The sequence below is a fragment of the Lygodium microphyllum genome, chromosome 1, assembly GCF_053477565.2.
Source record: "Lygodium microphyllum isolate KBCC chromosome 1, Lygodium_microphyllum_v1.1.10, whole genome shotgun sequence".
Lineage (NCBI taxonomy): Eukaryota > Viridiplantae > Streptophyta > Polypodiopsida > Schizaeales > Lygodiaceae > Lygodium > Lygodium microphyllum.
This window is the reverse complement of record NC_141135.1, coordinates 88,636,098-88,655,049: the sequence shown is the minus strand read 5'-3', so window position 1 is coordinate 88,655,049 and position 18,952 is coordinate 88,636,098. Positions and strand designations below refer to the sequence as shown.

Sequence of the window (18,952 nt, the reverse complement as noted above, 5' to 3'; positions counted from 1 at the left end):
GACCTACAAGGCAAACCATCTCTCATAAGACTCTTAAACACTTTTCACTCATTCTACACATCCATCACATGTTTTGCACATCAAGCATGGCAAGCTTGACAATGTGGTATGTGCAAAATAGGTCTACAGAAGATGGAATCCAACAAATACAAGCAGACTTGTGAGTATGGGGTTACATTGACTCCACCTTTCTAAGCTTTGCAAGAGAGCCAAGGAATCTTTAGCCTAGTCTTCCTATGGATAGTGTGAATCCATTCAACTTTTTATAGTGTGTGGCTAGTAGTCCTTATGAACTACAACATCACACTATGTCTTTCTACGAAGAAGGGACACCTAATCCTTAGCTTGCTCATTCCTAGGAGCTACAAAGTTAAGAATATGAACATCTATCTCCATCCATCAGTTTACGAGTTCAAGATTTTGTGGGAGGAAGGGATTACTATGGAAGACATGAGCAAGCATATTGGGAGTCGATCTGTTAATGTATGAGCCATTCTTGTGTAGACCATATATGACTTTCCAACATTTGGAGAGTTCTTAGGTAAATGAGCATCCATTCTCATTGTTGGTATCTCGTATGACTCATTCATATTTTTGTTGACTAGATATAGATATTGTGACAAGCCTAATCACCTCAGGTTATCACGTATGTTCATTGTGTGGACCAAAGTTGGACTTCCAAAGGTCGTGGACCATGAAGAAGATGGTCTATCAAGGACATGCCACATTCTTGCCGGAGGGACATGATTTGAGAGTAGAATTCCTTGGACGACCCCCTACTACATGAATAAATGCCCAAAGTGAGTGTAAGTTGAAGATGGGTCTACGAGGAGTCACTTCCAAGTAGAATGCAACAGTTTTCAATTTTCTATGAGTTGCTATATTTGACCCATTTACAAATCAACCATCCCATGTACATTTTCAAGAATGTTTGCTATGGGACTATATCACAAGAAAGAGAGACACTTTAGGGGTACGAATGGACTCAAAGAAGATAGGAAAGATGGAGACTCTTTGGCCACAAATGAGCTCTGATAGTCGTGTGCAACTACCTCGTGCTCCTTGGGTCCCATCCACTAAAGAGAACTGCATGGCAAAGAAAATTATCAAATCTATCTACACACCGATGGGTATGATTTGTTCTCTCAAGTCTGCATTTTCTAAAGATGTCCAACAAGACTAAAATCCCATGATTGGCACAAGATATGTTAGGTTTGTCTCGACCTTGATAGTAATTATATCTGTTATTTCATTACTTTGTGTCAATCTATAGTTTGCATTAAATTTTCGGTAATTCATACTACCGATTGTGATCTCATGGTGTCTCACTCCAAAGATATGTTCAGTGATTTATAAGTTATCAAATTTAGTGCAATCGATCTTGCAGAAGGAGATCAAGTCATCCTCCATTGAATCCCAAGGCAAAGAGCTATGGAGATAGTGTATCGCTTTTAGAAGTACTTACCCATGAGTATACTCATGATATAGACTTATCTCCTAGTACACCGCGTAGATGAAGTGGAGATTGTAGGACCGGCCTATATCAAATAAATGTTCTTCTTGGAGCTTCATGAAAATCCTAAAAGGCTTTGTATGATAATAGGCTCTCGTCTATTGGGTAGCATGGATAAAGGTTAGCTAATATCAAAGACATTGGTATATATTTCAAAGTGGTTGTCGACATTGGATTTAAATAATAGGATGTTGTGGATGCTAAAGGACAATGATAGACTAATAGGAGATGTGGTGGTCAAAAATGGAATAGAGAAGAGGATGGATAGCATCATGAAGAAGAAAGTAAATCATTTTTTTAATGTACGACCATGCATCCATGGAGAAGTGGCTTAATATATACGAGCAGGCCAAAAGAGAATACAAGGCAATGCGATTAGAATTTCGGTGTAGTATACATCAGCAAATCAATTGGATATCCCAAGGAAATAGAATAGATATCACAATTCATGCCTACGAGATGATTACATGATGCCTTGGCCATAGCTTTATAGCAAGGGTTGGAAGTCTCTAGGGAGGAGTGGGAGTTCTCAAGGGGTTACACTATGAAGATAAATATGTGTTTTCTTTGTTGTATATCTAGCAATTGTATGTAGCAACTAACCTAGGCATTTCAATGTACAATATAAAATCTACAGTGCAATGTGGTCATGTGGGTGACATTTTCGAGTTGAGCATATTGATAAAATACACTCCTTGATTGACTATGGTATCATGGCATAGTTTGAGTAAGAAAATCGACAATGGACCACAGATCTAAACATTTAAAGTGGATAAGATTGAGTATTTTGACAACTTGCAAAGTGTTATTTTAGTAGATTACTGTAGCTTCTCCATGATCATATTCAATATACAAGGGGCAGCCATTTGACGAGAACCCTCTGGATTTGTAGAGGTAGACTTCGAGAAAAGATGGAACGATCTATATCACATGGTTGTCTTGTTGGGTCACTGTGAATAGGTGTTAAATCTTTTTTTCATTTTTCCACAGCATGAAACAACCACAAATGCTTCATGAGCACCTTCTATGTAACAATATTATCCACCTCATTATAAAATTAAAACATTAAACAATCTGAAATTGCTCATTAGATTATCAATTCTTGGCTCTTTACTTTGAACAAGTCAAATGGGAGAAAGGGAGAATCTTCTATGTACATTTGGCCTAATTTATGTGCATATAAACATGGTTATACTATGGTCACCTTGGGCTTCAAAGCTCTAACAACAAAAATGCTTATGTAGAGCTCAAGTTGACAATCTATGACTATTTTCCTACACAATTTATGAAAGTGTTTACCTTTCTCTAATAAGTGTTGCACATTATAAAAACGACATTTTACACAAAAATGATTATCCAAGCATAGTACTTAAATCAAATCTACATTGAAGTGCCATTACAAGTGGTCTATCATCCCTCAATCATCCTATGCTTCAATCACAATTATCTATTTGAACGTTGTCACGAGCATTTAAAAACTTCAACCCAAAGATTTCCTACTTGACTTTTAAGCGCAGTAAGTCTTGCAAAGAATTTCTGAATTACGAGCATTTAAAACCTTCAATTCAAAGATCTCATACTTGACAAGAACTTTTGGGTGCGGTAAGTCTTGCAAAGAATTTATTTCCCAAAGCCTTGAGATTACACAAGAGCAAGCTCAACGCGGAAGACGTAACTCTGAGCCGCGTTTCCAACATATGGGCAGCGGATGGATGGGAGCTTACACCGTCTTAGACGCCGATCTGCAAGTTGGCTTGCTCGAACTTGAGAGCCTGCTGGCGAGCGAGGTCGGGAGAGGCGAGGGCATCGTTGAACTGGCGTCTCACGTCCTCCGGAGTCAGGGCGAAGTTCTCCACGGTGTAAGCGTTGAGGAGGGAGGTGGTCCCTTGGCGAGCCAGAGTGCTGTACTCGTCTTGCTTGGTGCTAAGCAGAGCTTCCATCAGGCTCATCCGGCTCCCGAACACGGAATGCGCCCTCCCTCCGAAGATCTTGGCCAAGCTGCCAAGTGCCGACAGGATGCTGGGCCACTTGGCGCCGTGGCTCTTCCAGTAGCTGCATTATTGCATTATATCAGGAGAGGATTATAGCTTAGGCCTATGAGTTATGGCAGCAACCTCCACACTGATCACCATTGAACCGAGACATACTATACGGAGTATGGTGCTATACTTACTCGCATGAGCCCCTGCCGCTCCTCGAGGACGTGCTGGTCGCAGGGGTCGGAGACGTGATGGGAGAGCCGATCACGGGTGACGACACAGGCGAGGTGCCCGCAGGAGACGACGAGCCGGAGCTGGGGGTAGTGCTGCTGTAGGGAGGACTCAAGTCAGGATAAGAGTCGGAACCAGATGGAGAACTCCCAGAAGATGGTGGAGAATATGACGATGAGGATGGAGGAGATTGGACGTCAGGAGATGAACCGATCGATGGTGTAGGAGTTGTGTATGTAGGAGGGCTTTGCACAACATCAGGAGAAGACCCCGACAACGGAGAAGTATAGTATCCAAGGTTACGCGTTGAGCGTTTGCCAAATGCGGCCGACGGTATATGGACGCACCCAACCATGAGAAACACTAAGAGAAGAGCCTTGAACTCCATGATGAAGGATGCGTACTCGAGAGTAGACGATGAGGCACTCGGGGGTCGGGAGGATAAGAAAACTACCCTGGAGACCTTCGAACTGTGCGAGATCAGACACGGCAGCGCTTAATATAGGCTGTCAAGACTGCGAATCTCTCTCTCTCTCAATAAAGCTGCAGGTAGCATGTTCGGAAAATCTATGACAAGCGTCACCCACAAGACCTGCCGCCGCACTGCATTCGAATTTCGCACAAAACTGGTGCATCAGCTGGCACGACATGGACTAGGATTTTAATGTAGTTCGCGACTGGGATTTTCAATGCGTTCGTCAGCCTTGAGATACATGCACGCTGCCACTCAGCCTTGTCCCAGTGTGTCACTCGACGACTCTCTTGATATAAAAAATGAAGCATTTGTTTCTGCTCTTCATCCCCTAAGAGCCCTCACAGCGCGCCCCCCCCCCCCCCCCCCAAAAAAGCGCATAGAAGGGTTTTGGGTCCCCACTAGTGCCACTACATGAATCCACCTTAGTGGTAGTCGGTTTGGTGGGGGTTTTCACTCTAAGATGTAGGTTTTTTTCAAAGGGGGGGGGGGGGGGGGGGGGGGGGGGTGTAAGGGCTTTGTAGCTATACCATGCCATTGCTACCGATTGCACCTATATAGGGAGTAGTAGTGACTCAAAGCCCTGCCTTGTTTTCACTCTACGTGTGATTTCCTATACCCAGTGGTGAACCCTCTTATGTGCGGCGTCACGAGGGTGTAGTCCTGGGATGTGTCTATGTTGTCCCGCTTTTGGATTGAATAATACAAGAGTATACCTTGAGCTCATATCGTGTTACCTTTATGTGCCGTGTTGAGTGTGTAACGAGTGCAGGTTTATCACACTTGGTATCAGAGCAACTCTTGCTCGGAGTGAAGGAGTGCTCATGGAAGCAGGAGGAAAGTTCCAGTGCCCCGAAGAGATCGAAGTCATAACGACCCACAGCGCGACGCCCCACGTCGTGTCGCCCCACGTCGCGACGCCCCACGTTGCGACGCCCCCCCGACGCGTCGCCCCGGCGTGACGCCCCAACCTCGACATCCCACCGTCTGAAGATGTGACGCGGCTTCCCCGCGGCACGACCCACACCACCACAGGCGAAACGCATATGGTCTATCTGTGTATGATCCGACCAATAGAAGAAGATGAATATGGCAAGAAACCCAAACAACAGAAGAGGAACACAGAAGTGGCAGAAATACTTGAAGAATTCAAAGATGTAATGCCAGCCGAACTACCCAAAGGTCTGCCACCCAGACGAGATGTGGATCACAAGATTGAGTTGATTCCAGGGTCTTCTCCACCGGCCCGAGCTCCCTATCGCATGAACCACACTGAGCTCATGGAATTGAAGAAGCAACTACATGAACTAGAAGAACAAGGATTCATCCGCCCTAGCAAATCCCCCTTTGGTGCTCCAGTGTTGTTTGTAAAGAAGAAGGATGGGGGACTTAGACTCTGTGTAGATTATAGGGCTCTTAACAAAATCACCATAAAAAACAAATACCCTATGCCCCTAGTGGAAGACCTATTAGATAGACTGCATGGGGCCAAGCACTTTAGTCGGATTGACCTTAGATCAGGATACCACCAAATCCGCATAGCCGAAGAAGATATCCCAAAGACAGCCTTCCGCACCCGATATGGTAGTTTTGAGTGGTTAGTATTAGGGTTCGGCCTAAGCAATGGGCCAGGCACATTTTGTGGCCTCATGGATGGAATTTTTAGACCGGAGATAGATATCTTTGTCATTATCTACATAGATGACCTCCTAGTCTACAGCAAGACCTTAGAAGAGCACAAACAACACTTACGCCAAGTTTTTGAGAAACTGCGGCAACATCAGTTATACGCCAAGCCGGAAAAATGTGAATTCGCAGTGAAAGAATTGGAGTTCCTAGGCTTTATTGTAGGAGCAGATGGAATCAAAGTGGACCCTAAGAAAGTGGAAGCTGTCCAAAAATGGCCTGTACTGAAAACTGTAAGAGAAGTGCGGGAGTTCCTAGGCTTCACAGTATTTTGTCGAAGATTCATCAAAGATTACAGCCTCATCACTGCCCCCCTCTCCCACCTCACCAAAGAAGACCACTCGTTTACATGGGCGAATGCGCAACAGGAAGCCTTTGAGCAGATGAAGAAGTGCATGAGCCAAACTCCCATCCTAAGGGAACCGAACTTCACCAAACCCTTTGAAATCTCTACAGATGCATCTGACTATGGCATAGGGGGTGTACTGGTCCAAGAGGGGTACCCCATTGCATATGAGACAAAGAAATTTACTGATGCTGAAACAAGGTGGAGCACACATGAGAAGGAAATGTTGGCAGTCATCCACTGCCTTAGAAAATGGAAGCACTATGTTCAAGACAAGCATACAATAGTCTTCACCGACAATATCTCTCTCAAATACTTCCAATCCCAACCCAAGTTATCAGCAAAGCAAGCCCATTGGCTAGACTTCCTAGCTGAATTTGACCTGGAAATTAAGCACAAGCCTGGCTCTACTAACAAAATAGCAGATGCCTTGAGCCGGAAAGCTGACCTGAAAGCTGTCAGTGTTGTCAGCAGCAACTTCATAGAACTTGCCAAAGAGGCCCTAGAACAAGATCAAGACATGCACAAGATAATCAAAGATGTGGAAGCAGAGAAGACCCCCCATGGAATGTACACTTTAGAAGAGGGTATTCTATTTTTAGGCAAAAGATTGTATATCCCCAACAATGTGGAATTAAAGAAACTCATCCTACATGAGATACATGACGGCAAGATTGGAGGCCACAAAGGGCAAAGCAAAACCTTGGAGGCCCTTAGGAAGCAGTTCTTTTGGCCGAACATGAAGGAAGAAGTGATAGACTACATCAAAACTTGCCCCACTTGCCAAATGGTCAAAGCACCCAGATCAAGACCAGCCGGACTACTACAACCATTACCAGTACCCAACCGCCCATGGGATGTCATCAGCATGGACTTCATTGTGGAACTACCGGAGTCCCATGGGTACACAATCATCTTTGTAGTGGTGGACTATTTTTCCAAACAGGCCCACTTCATCCCAGCCAAAACCCCACTGAATGCCAAGGAGGTAGCACGCCTCTTCTTCACACATGTATTCAAATTGCACGGCTTACCACTAGCCATTGTATCAGATAGAGATGGAAGATTCATGAGCGACATGTGGAAGGAACTCTTCAAGACTCTGGAAACCCAACTAAGATTCTCATCATCCTTCCACCCGGAGACAGATGGACAGACAGAACGAGTCAACCAAGGCATCGAAGATTACCTCTGCAGCTATGCTAGAGTGGATCAGAAAGATTGGACCTTGTACCTTGATGTCTTGGAATTTCACTATAATAGCTCCATCCACTCGGCTACAGGGTACACTCCCTTTGAGTTAGCTACAGGAAAAGAAGTCATCACACCACTGGCCTTAGCATCCGGAGCGGCCAAAGCGGAGGATCTAGATGCAGAAGAATTCTTGAAGAAATGGAGAGATCGCAATGCAACAGCTAAGCAAAGTCTCGAGCGGAGCAAGATAACAATGACAGAGCAAGCAAACAAGAAGAGAAAGGCTGTACTATTCGCCAAAGGAGACATGGTCCTAGTGAGCTCTAAGAATATGTCACTTCCCAAAAACATGACCCCAAAGTTCAATCACCGCTACTATGGACCCTACCGAATCACTCAAGTGCTGAACGAAGTCACTTACAAGCTGGACCTGCCAGACAGTGTTTGTGTTCATAATGCATTTCATGCTCATCTTCTGCGCAGGTTCTATCCCGACAACCAATGGGGACGGCGCGTACCAATGCTCCATTCCAATGTTCCCTTCGAAGTAGAAGCATTCCTCCGACGCCGGGAACAAAGAGGCTTCCCTGAATACCTCACCAAGTGGCGCGGGCGTCCACTCAAGGAGGCCACTTGGATCTCAGAAGCGGAGGCCCGTGAATGCGGAAAGGATGCCTTCGCCTTTTGGCTCGAGGAGAACCCCCCTGCTCCTTCTACCGACCCTTGAGCCGACTCAACACTCCAACAAATAATGCGGCTCTCAATCATAGACCTCGAATGTGCCTCCACTCCTCAAATGTAATCGAGTCGAGGGTGGACTCACATGGTAGCAATCATCACAAATAACTCCATCAAAAAAAAGGAAAAAGCCCCAATGTCTTAGTGCGGCAGACACTGGCCAGTCTGATAGTATAGACTGTGTTAAGACCCCGCGGTCCCTTTAGACCGGCAGACACTGACCAGCTTGCTAGGAAAAGCTGCGTTAAGACCCCGGATGAGTCAAATAACAAACACTACCCTTAGATTGCTGAGGTCAGCAATCCAGTAAGCGGGGGTGAGTGTAAGGGCTTTGTAGCTATACCATGCCGTTGCTACCGATTGCACCTATATAGGGAGTAGTAGTGACTCAAAGCCCTGCCTTGTTTCCACTCTACGTGTGATTCCCTATACCCAGTGGTGAACCCTCTTATGTGCGGCGTCACGAGGGTGTAGTCCTGGGATGTGTCTATGTTGTCCCGCTTTTGGATTGAATAATACAAGAGTATACCTTGAGCTAATATCGTGTTACCTTTCTGTGCCGTGTTGAGTGCGTAACGAGTGCAGGTTTATCACGGGGGGGGGGGGGGGGGGGGGGGGGGGGTTTTCTCTCCCCCACCCTTTTGGCCTATTTGCAACAATGCCCATGATTTCTCTTTCTATCTACAAATCCTTAGGAATGCCACTTTGAGAAAAGTTTTTCACATTGTTTTTTCATGTGTGCATGGATAGCCTTATCATTTGTCATGGTTCTCATGTGTTGAAGGTCCTACACTTTGGAATGGTCAATTCTACCATCTTGTAGATAGGTTTGCATTCTATTTTTTAAAATCATCTTCTTCCACTAATGGAATTATTGAATTGTCTTTGTAGAAGTGAACAGTTAACCTTACAAAACAACAAACTCAATTGCTTAATCAAGCTACTCTTGCTTGCATACCTCAAAAATTGTCAAATTAGATTGTCAATATATATGCTTACTCTTGATTGTTAGGTAGACATAATCTACATTTCATTCTTCTTGGATATTCATGGGAAATTTCAGTCATTATTTTGTACATCTAGTGTGGTTTGAGCTCTTTAAAGATGCAAGCAAAATTTACTATGTATTACTTATTTTCTTGCAGGCATGACCACTTTTATAAATAATGTTCAATGCTTGGCATTCATTTCTCTTTTGCAATGCATTCAGAGGATCTAGAAGGAGAGGGTGATTTGGATTCCTCATTGGTCCTCACATCTCTCAACTTAAAATCAATTTTCATGTACTCTCTGCATTGTATTGTCTAACCCATGTCATATGTGCCTCAATCATAATCGTGTAGCACTTGAAAGAGTCTAACAATTGCTGCATGAAAGCATTCCATGTTGCTTTATTACTTTCTAGAGTGCCTACTTTGATTTGAAAAATTTATTTCATGTCAATGAATGTCATAATTATGACTTAACTATCAACATTGATGCATGATTGTACGTCTGCCATGCATTCATAGAATTGAATACTAGTTCATTTGAGAGCTATCTTGCTTTGATTCTTAAATAATTCATCACAACTTCATGATTTGATTTTTTCTTCAACATCCATATCTCAGTTTTGCAAGTGTGGTTAAATCCATATCATTGTGAATCCTTGTGCATTATATCAAAATTTTATGACATTGTAATCGTGTTTTGATGATCCACCTAAACAATCATGCATTCTTTCATCACATTAGCAATCATTTTCTCATTTGCTTGGGTATTCATAGGAGTGTATACACTAAGGGCCAAATTGGCAACCACATTATTCTACAGCATCGCCTTATGACTAACATGAAATATGTATTTTGAAGTGTTTCAGAAGCATATGATAGTGAGTGTGTTTGTTGTATAATGTGATTGCAGTTCTTTCATGATTGTTTAATATGGTTAAGGGATCCTTTCTATAAAAATTTGTTTTTCATTTCTTTAATTTTCCCAAATGAAAATTCCTCCCTCAAAACTTCTTATTTGAGTTTCATAACTAAAAACAATACGAGATTTTGCATTTTTTCAATTGTAATGGTCTCATAAAATGCCCTATTTTTTGTAACAAACTAAGATACAAATACTTGAATCCAATGAACCTGACTACATTAATTATTCATGTTTGATGACTCCTTTGTACCATCATCCTAGCTCAAAGATGCCATCAACAATTTGCCCATCGACTTTGTACATAGAATGCAAGTCATGCCAAGATAACCTTACATGCATTCTAGCAACATTGTTTTCTTTATTGTGTGACCTTTTTGGCATGGGTTTTGTAGTATCCTCTTTCTCCAATAGTCAACCTCATTTGGCTCCTCTTAGACCATGGGCAAGTCCTCCTCGCAACATATCCCACGTTGTCGGAGCGTTTGGGGTCGAAAGTCCACCACGCGGGTAAGAGACAATAGGGTGAAGGGAGATTCAGAGAGGAGTAGATGGAAGAGAAGGGGTTTAAAGAAATAGAAGATATAGAAGAATACTCATAGAGGTGAAGCCTATCAATTTATTTCTGCATCTTGAGAAGATAAATCTCTTGTAGACAAAAAAAAATATACATAAAACAATAGCTTCCTCTTTGCTACTCAAACCGCCAATCTAATGCTTCCATTGGCTCCCAAAGGGGGGTAAAATACCAGGACACTTGGCTAGAATTCTCCCATATCACTCCTTCTTTCTCTCCCAGTTCAGAGTGTTGTTTGATGCATGTAAACTATGATCGCACATCATGTAATTTCTCCAATCCTTCTTTTTGTATAAATCCCCCAAAAATCGCTGAAAGCCACTTGCTTTCTTTTACATGTCACCCTATTCTAGAAGTTGTCTACAACTTTTGGATATTTACAAGAAATAATATCTAGAATATAAAAAATAGGCTAAACTTGTCCAAAAATCTAGTATTTCTGAACCATCCACACTATGGACACTGACACTAATGACTAATATGGCATTGGCTCCCTAGATCAATAATAAAGTCAAATGACGATGTACTCTAGAGTTTTTCACACTGTGTTCGCGTAGTGGGACGACATCCACCCCCTCTTAACCTACACATCCTCCAACATGTGCCAAAGTCTTATGGATTTGCAGTGTCAGAAGACGTATCCTCTGCCATGTCAATGTCTTCATCTTCTATCTCTTCTTCTTCCATATTCTCATATTCATACTCAGTATCCAACTCCTTCAACTCATATGCTGAAGACTCCCTACATTTAAAGAGCTTGATACGTTTCCAGCCACTAGAATCCTTAGAGCTGTCCCATCCATCTCATTTAATGCATAGGTAGCATTGTCAAAAACAAACCTTACCACATATGGACCAAACCACAGCTTTGCCATCTTCCGAGCAATCAGCACTATGCTGATTTTCCGAGCTATTATTATAGACTAGCACCCAATCCCCTTTTTGTATAGCTCGTGGTCAAAGTTTATGTCGCTTTTCAAACCTCTTCTTATTCTTCATCCTTGTAGTCTTCAGCTTTTTCATGGCTGTCTAAATGTCTTCATGCCTTCTTTCTAACTGTCTAATGTATAGGACCATCAACTCTTCTCTATTTAAACCCTCTTCCCATGGTAGAACAATCCAAGTAGCAATAGTCTCCTCAATAGGCATGATTGGCTATTGTCCATACATTAATTTAGTAGGCATATACCCAGTAATTGCACTATGAGTGGTCCTATCATCCCATAAAGCAAAGGGTAACATTCTTGGTCGCTCTTTCATCATGCCCTTACATGACTTTGCTAATGCCTTATTGATAGGCCGATGACCCCTTTCACTTTGTCCATTTGCTTCAGGATTGTAGGCTAAAGTTAAAGCCAGCTTGATACCCAAATGTGAAAAGAAGTCACAAGTCTCATCCGCATCCAATTCTCCTCTATCTGCAACAACCACTTTACCAACATGATCATACCTGCAAAAGACTTCTTCCAATAAGAACCTACACACTGCTTGAGTAGTCTTTGTACTAATAGCTCGACCTTCCACTTGATTTGTCAAGTCTTCTCATGCAAGCACAAGATATCTCATATTCCATGAACCTGTAGGCATTGTAACCAAATCAACTACCCATTTGTAATGCATAGACAATGGATAGGTTGGTTGCAACCCATCTCTATGCTTTACCATGGAATACATCTAATAGACAATGCATGATTCCACATAATGCTCCACATCTTTATATATGTTTTGCCACCAATATTTCTCTTTGATCTCGGCAAATATGCCCCAAACTCCTCTATGTCTAGCCCATAAACTTTCATGAAACTCCTGCATCACCTATTGTTGAGAAGCCCTATCTCCCAATACACGTATTGGAGCTCCCCTCTTTCTCTTTGCATGCTTCCATAAATATTCGTCTTTCAGGAAAAACCCATAAGCTTTTCTTTTAATCCTTTTGAATTCAGTTTCAGAACACTCAGCCTTCTTTGTCATGAGGCTAAGATATTGGCCTATTTTTAGCCAATCATCCTCATACAACTCTTCCAAAAATTGTGTTCTCACTCAAGCATAACACTGATGATGCTTTCTCTTTAACTGCCCATCTCTTCTTAATGGCTATAAGTTATTTTCTTACTACTGAAATCCCTATTACAACAGTTGTACCTACTATATTCTGTTATGACAATTATACTTGCATTAGTGACAATTGTACTTGTTGTTTTCATATCTATACCCCCAGTATACCTGGTGCACATATCGGATGTTGTACGCGTGCATAGTGAATGCCAGAAGGTCCCCAAGAACAAAGAACTCTACAAGCATTCATAATTTCAAGTACAGAGCAAAAGTAAATTTGCACGACATGAGACAAAAGAGACAAATTGGGTGCAATCTCCCCCCGTGCCTTGTGCGAGCACTTCCTAAGGCATGTATTTATAGATTTATTTATTTATCTTTAAGCTCAAAAATAGCCCACTTTACAAATAGCATGCTTTTGCTTTTGCCGTTTGCGTTTGCCCAAATATAAAGTAAAGAGTTTAGGTGTCCAAAAGTGGAGCTGTGTCCAAATTTAAAAAAATAATAATAAAATAATAAAATATTTAACCAAGTGCATATGCGCATACAAGATAATAAATGTTTTGTCAAGTGCTTTAATAAATAATCACAATTAAATAAATATTGGTGCCACACCTTTAGTGATAAGGCACACACCCATCAAAAATAATAATTCTTCTAGGCATTTGAATTCATGCCATCGCCTAGTGCTACCCAACGCCATTGCCGCCTACTCTACATATCAACTGAAGCATTCACAATTGTTAGAAAATAATTAAATAAAACCCAACAAAAGTGAATACCTAACAATCTTCAACTACAAAATAATTAAATAGGTTGGAACTCTATCCTCACCTTAATTTAATTCGAGTGTGCACTATAAACTCGTAAATATCCATTAATTTAATATTTATTTTATGGAACCGCCCGTTATGGAGTCACCCACGTGCACATTAAATTAATCTAATGCCCAAAAAGGACAGGCGTCCCCATCAACTTCTCACATAAGGAATCCTAATCGTGTACAAGCCCTAGCAAATAATTAGTTTTACGGAATCCACCATGAAATATGCCTCCTAGCATCATACCCCCAGGGTGGAATAGCAATTGTCCTCAATTGCTATTAGCTCAATGTGGAGCCAGCAATGAAGGGTAAGCACTTAAGTTGCGAGCATGCATCCATTGGGCCTCTTCAACAGGATGATTTTTAAACTTAACCAAATACCTAGAATATCTACGGCCAATTCTAGTGGTCATAAAGTCAGTGTCTAGAATAGTTTTAGGTTCAATGATTTCAATTTCTTCTTCTAACAAGTGAGGGTTTTCATAGATAAGGTGGATGGGTAATTGGCCTCTAAAAGGTCATAACAAACTGATATGAAAAGTATTATGGATCTTCCAATGTTTGGATAATTCTAATTTAAATGCATTGTCATTGATCTTGTGAATTATTTTGAAAGGTTCATAAATCCTAGGTGCTAATTTAATAACATTGTATTTTTCAATGCTTTTCAATCTTCTCTTTTCAATGCGTAACCAAACATAATCACCAACATTGAAATTCATGGCTTGTCTTTTCTTATTAGCTTGTTTAGTGTATGATTGCTAGGCTTTCACAATCATATATTTAACTTGAGCAAAAATAGTAGCATGTGTATTGGCAATATCATCAGCAGCTTTAACTTTATTTTATAACGATGTGATAGGTGTAGTAATCTATGTCCATAAATGATTTCAAAAGGTGCTTTATGAGTAGTTGTGTGTGGTGTAATATTGTATGCAAATTGAAGTAGATGTAAATGTGTATCCCATATTTGTGGTTTTGAAATTGTGTATGCATGTAAACGATCTAGATCAATTGTACTATTAGTAGCTTATGTTTGCACACCATTGGTTTTAGGATGGAATGCAGATGAAAAATCAATCTTGGTATCCAAATTAGCAAACAAAGTAGTCCAAAAATTATTACAAAATCTAGACTCACGATCAGAAATAATAACTTTTTGTAACGTGTCCACCTGTTCCCTTTCAGGACACGTCTTAGCAGTCCATCGAGAAGCGAGTCTAGAAAGCTCCGCCCGGCACTCCCATGGAATGTTACAAGGTTTGCGATCAAGGAATTCTCGAGTCTGCCACATAGCGAAAGTATTTCGGCCGTTCCCACTTAGAACCAATCTAAATCAGGGTTTCCCTATTGGTCCAGTACCTATAAAGTAACTAGCGTCAAACCCTAGGCGAACTACTTTACGCAAAAACGTCAGGGTCGAAGCGGATTCATGCTGCACTTGGTTCAAGGAGAATGGGAAACGAGAGGGATGCAAAGCTCGACCTCTCTGCCCATCAGGCATAGTTCCATTCCGTTTCCCTAAAACAGCATAAATCGGGATTCGAGTAACCTAAACTCTGGGTCAGCGCCCTTGCTGTTCATTTCCTTTGAGAAGAGCTCCTTACTGTCCATTTCGATTGAGAAAATTTCCCAGCCAACCAGGACCACCCATCCGTAGGACGGACCCATGGCCACATCCACCGCACTTTCCTTAGGGTTGCTTTAGTTGTCTAATTACCTACCACATTTAATTGGACATGCATCAAGCAGCTTCCTTAATTAGCCAATTAGACACCGATTCCTTCAGGTAATCTTAGCACTTGACATAGAAAGACAATTTCAAACAAGTTCCTTTTCAACAGGTTATCTTACTTATCTTTGGAATACATCCATAAAATCCAACCCGTAGGCTAATCCATAATCTGCCCGAAGGCAATCCATAATCCGCACGAAGGCTATCCAGCAATCCACATGGATTACTAATCCAAGATTCCGCCCGTAGACTAGTATGCGGGCCTCGAGATCCAATCCTGAGTCGCGTTGGCCTCTTGTGTAGGGCCCAGAAGGCAAGGGATTTATGGCCAGAGTCCCCCTGGCACCCAAGCGTCCTCCTGCTCCAAGTAGTACCCAACGGAGAGACCTCTCGTAGCGGATTCGGTCCACATTCTCGGCGCGGCTAACAACCCCCTTGGTTAGGGTCAAGCAAATAGTCGAGGGTAACTGATACTGCCTCTCCCTTTAGGCCTTCAACCTGAAGCATTAATTAACTTTTCATCTTTTAGTTCCTTGAGCAAACAATGCAAACAGTGCTCCTAAACTGTTACAAGCACAATCAATCCCGTGGTCGTTTTTTTGGCCAATTGCTAAGGAGTGAATCCTTATCTCCGAATGCATCCAGCATTCGATCTAGGATCAACTACAACTTGGCAAGATCCCAAGGGTCTATTTGTTCATCCTTTTGTCCTTGGGTTAGGTTCATATCTCGTCAACCCAACTTAACCAATACCTTAGGTTTCATAAATTAACAGTAAGTCCTAGCGACCATGTCGCTCTAACTTGATTGATCCTTTGCTTCCAAGCAAATACTTAACTTTCCTTACTTGGCAATTGTCCCCAAGAAAGGTGATGTAACAGGATGATTACTCATCCTCTTGCAAGTTAAACTTGTGCAAGAACCTACCAACCTCATTCCAAGGAATGGCAAAACTCTCTTGTGATCAAACCACAAGGCCATGCGATGTTGCAAGTTGTTGCACAAGTGTCGCATCTATTCCATGGGATCATTTCACCCATTGAACGGCGTTTCCTGGACAAGGAATTATGTTTAGACAAGAAGCAGGGTTTAGGGTGTCTTCTTACCCAACCCAATCCTAATTGCACTAGGCTGACAACGTTTGGTCCTAGGGATTCCAAACTCAAACCGAGTTTTAACATTAAGTCAGTCGATCCTTAGGGTAGAGACCCTAGATCATTATTTGCATGAGCGTCCAATTGACCCAAACATTCCGTGAATGTGGGTAGGACCTTTGGGTTTGAGGGTTTCGACTTGGCAAAAAGTGCGAAACTAGGCCGAATCCTTAACATGCTAAACACTAGTTAGCACTTGGGATATTTATCGTATCAACTGAACCATGCCTATACGAATCTCTTGTGGGTTAGGTGATTTAGATAATTCGATCTACTTGTCTTGCAACAAGGACGAGCCTTTCCTAGAGATGATAAACTTGATCCAAAGGAGAAAAATGGCTGCAAAATGTCACAATACATGTAAACAAGTGATTCATTGCTTCTACGTACCCCTAGATTCACAATAACCCTTATCTTTTCTTGCTAAAAGTCAAAATGCATGATAATTTGCAGAATAACTTTCATAGGACCTACTAGGACTTACCTCAAAGAATCATGCCTACAACCTTTTTTGTCTAGGCATTTGAGTTTCATGCTTTGATAAGCCATGCAATCCTTTCTAAATGCCACTCGATGAATTGAAATTTACGCACGACGATTGTGCAACATGCAACCCTTTTCTAACTACAACGTAGTTAATGAAGTTCATGCAAAGTGACTAGTGTTGGCTTATTCCATTTTGCAAGCACATGCCACATGCAAGTCCATAGAATCATTTTCGTGGTCTGCTATTTCTTTTCAGATAACATCCTACGGGTGTTAAACGACTTTTCCTCATGAATCATTACAATGAAGATATTGCCTAAAATGCGACATACGCTTATTCCTTCCATGTCCAGTCAAAAAATGCACTTAACAATTTCATTCCTTTTCCCTGAGTAATAGGCGTTTAGACTCATTACTTTGGAAATGCACCAAAATAGCAACATGCAGCTAATCTCCTAAAACGGACAACTCTGGAAATGCAAACGATCCAATTTCGTTATATGCCCCTATCCTTATCTATATTTCAAAGAGATAATTTATCGAATGTACTTTTATCACTATTACTTGAACTAATGATAAGCGAGAAATGCATTATCCCTATGCTGGGTGAATTTGAAAACATGCATAAGTGCTTTAAAGCATTTCTTTATGTGGAAAATAAATTCATGGAACCTGGGTTTGTGGATCCGCAATGATGTCCACATGAATGTTAGGGGAAGAACCTCCCACAGGCGCACCTTGTGACTTCTTGGGAGCCATCGTTGAGGACTTGAGCTCAACAGATTACCCTCACTTCTTCGCGTTTCCGAAATAGCCTCAAGATTTTCCTTCTCCCTTGTACACAGGAGATTCCTTCACCCAAAAAGCGGATCTTTAAAAATCCGGGAGCTTGTGGGATTGGGGCTTATGGGAAGGCTTGTGGGAAGGAGCTTTATGAGCCCAGTTTCAAAACTGGGAAGGCACGCAGGAACAAGGCCTAACGGCCTTATCCTTTAGAAGCTTCTTACAGAAGCTTCTAAGAAGCTTTTGACTGATCAGAATCGACGTGGAGGACCCAATGATTAGGAAGGAAAGATTGCTGACGGCATGGCAGGGGAAAATGGTGACTGCAGCAGCGTTGTGGGATGGCGTTTCTCAGCCGGCAGCGTAGCAGTCCCTCCTCCCCTCTCCACGTCACGGGGGCAGGTCAACAGCAGCGTTCCTCCTGTTCCCCTCAACCCAAAGCTAAGGGGGGGTTTTTATAGCTTAAGGGGGGGAGAGGGAAGCCACCACGTGGCTGGTGCATGGCTCTCCACCCATACACCCACTTCACCACATCACCTCCTTTTCCCATTCCCTTCCCTCCAGCCATGCATCGGCTAGGGGAATTAGTAAAAAAAATTTGCTTTATTATCATCATTATCCATTTTTCCCCCTTCCAAAAGGGTGTTTCCCCGTGGTTATGCAGTCTTGAATCCCCGTGCTCGATTTCACAATGCGGAGGCCTTGTTTTTGCGCGTGCGGGGTACGGATTAAACTGTCGGTAATTACAATGCGGGAGATAACCTTGCACAGGTTTTTACGCGGCGTGCGGGGAGTCAGGTTTAGTAGTATTTTTGAGCAAGAATATTACATTCTCTCCCCCTTGGAGGAATCGAGATGTCCTCATCTCGAGAAGAACTAGGGGTATTGTTGGTTGAGAGTGCTTTCATCCATCCAAGTGGCATCCTCCTCGAGATAATCTTTCCACTGGATGAGGCATTCTCTCAAGGTTCTGGATCTCAATTTTCTCTCGCTAACATCTAAGATCCTATCAAGCCGTAGCTCAAGGACTCCTTGGCTAGGCATTACAACTTTTTGGTCATCAAGTACATGGCTAGGATTAGGTACATACTTCTTCAGTAGGCTGATGTGCAATACATTATGAACCTTTAGGTTCTCAGGGAATTGCAGTCTATAGGCATTGGGTCCTAGGCACTTGAGGATCTTGTATGGTCCACAATACCTTGGACTTAGCTTCTTGCAATCTCCTAAGGATAGGGAACTCTTCTTTGGGCATACGCGAATGAAGAC

At 42.2% G+C, this 18,952-nt stretch overlaps 1 protein-coding gene across 1 annotated transcript; it reads right to left on the bottom strand.

Annotated features, from left to right (window-relative positions):
• Nucleotides 1-3,113: 3,113 nt before the first annotated feature.
• LOC148041376 (uncharacterized) lies at nt 3,114-4,176 on the bottom strand. The gene is made up of 2 exons (XM_087688164.1): nt 3,687-4,176; nt 3,114-3,565 (listed from the first exon to the last, which is right to left on the bottom strand). The coding sequence occupies exons 1-2, from the start codon at nt 4,109-4,111 to the stop codon at nt 3,244-3,246; spliced, it is 747 nt and encodes a 248-aa protein (XP_087544290.1). The 5' UTR covers nt 4,112-4,176; the 3' UTR covers nt 3,114-3,243.
• Between the last annotated feature and the right edge of the window lie 14,776 nt (nt 4,177-18,952).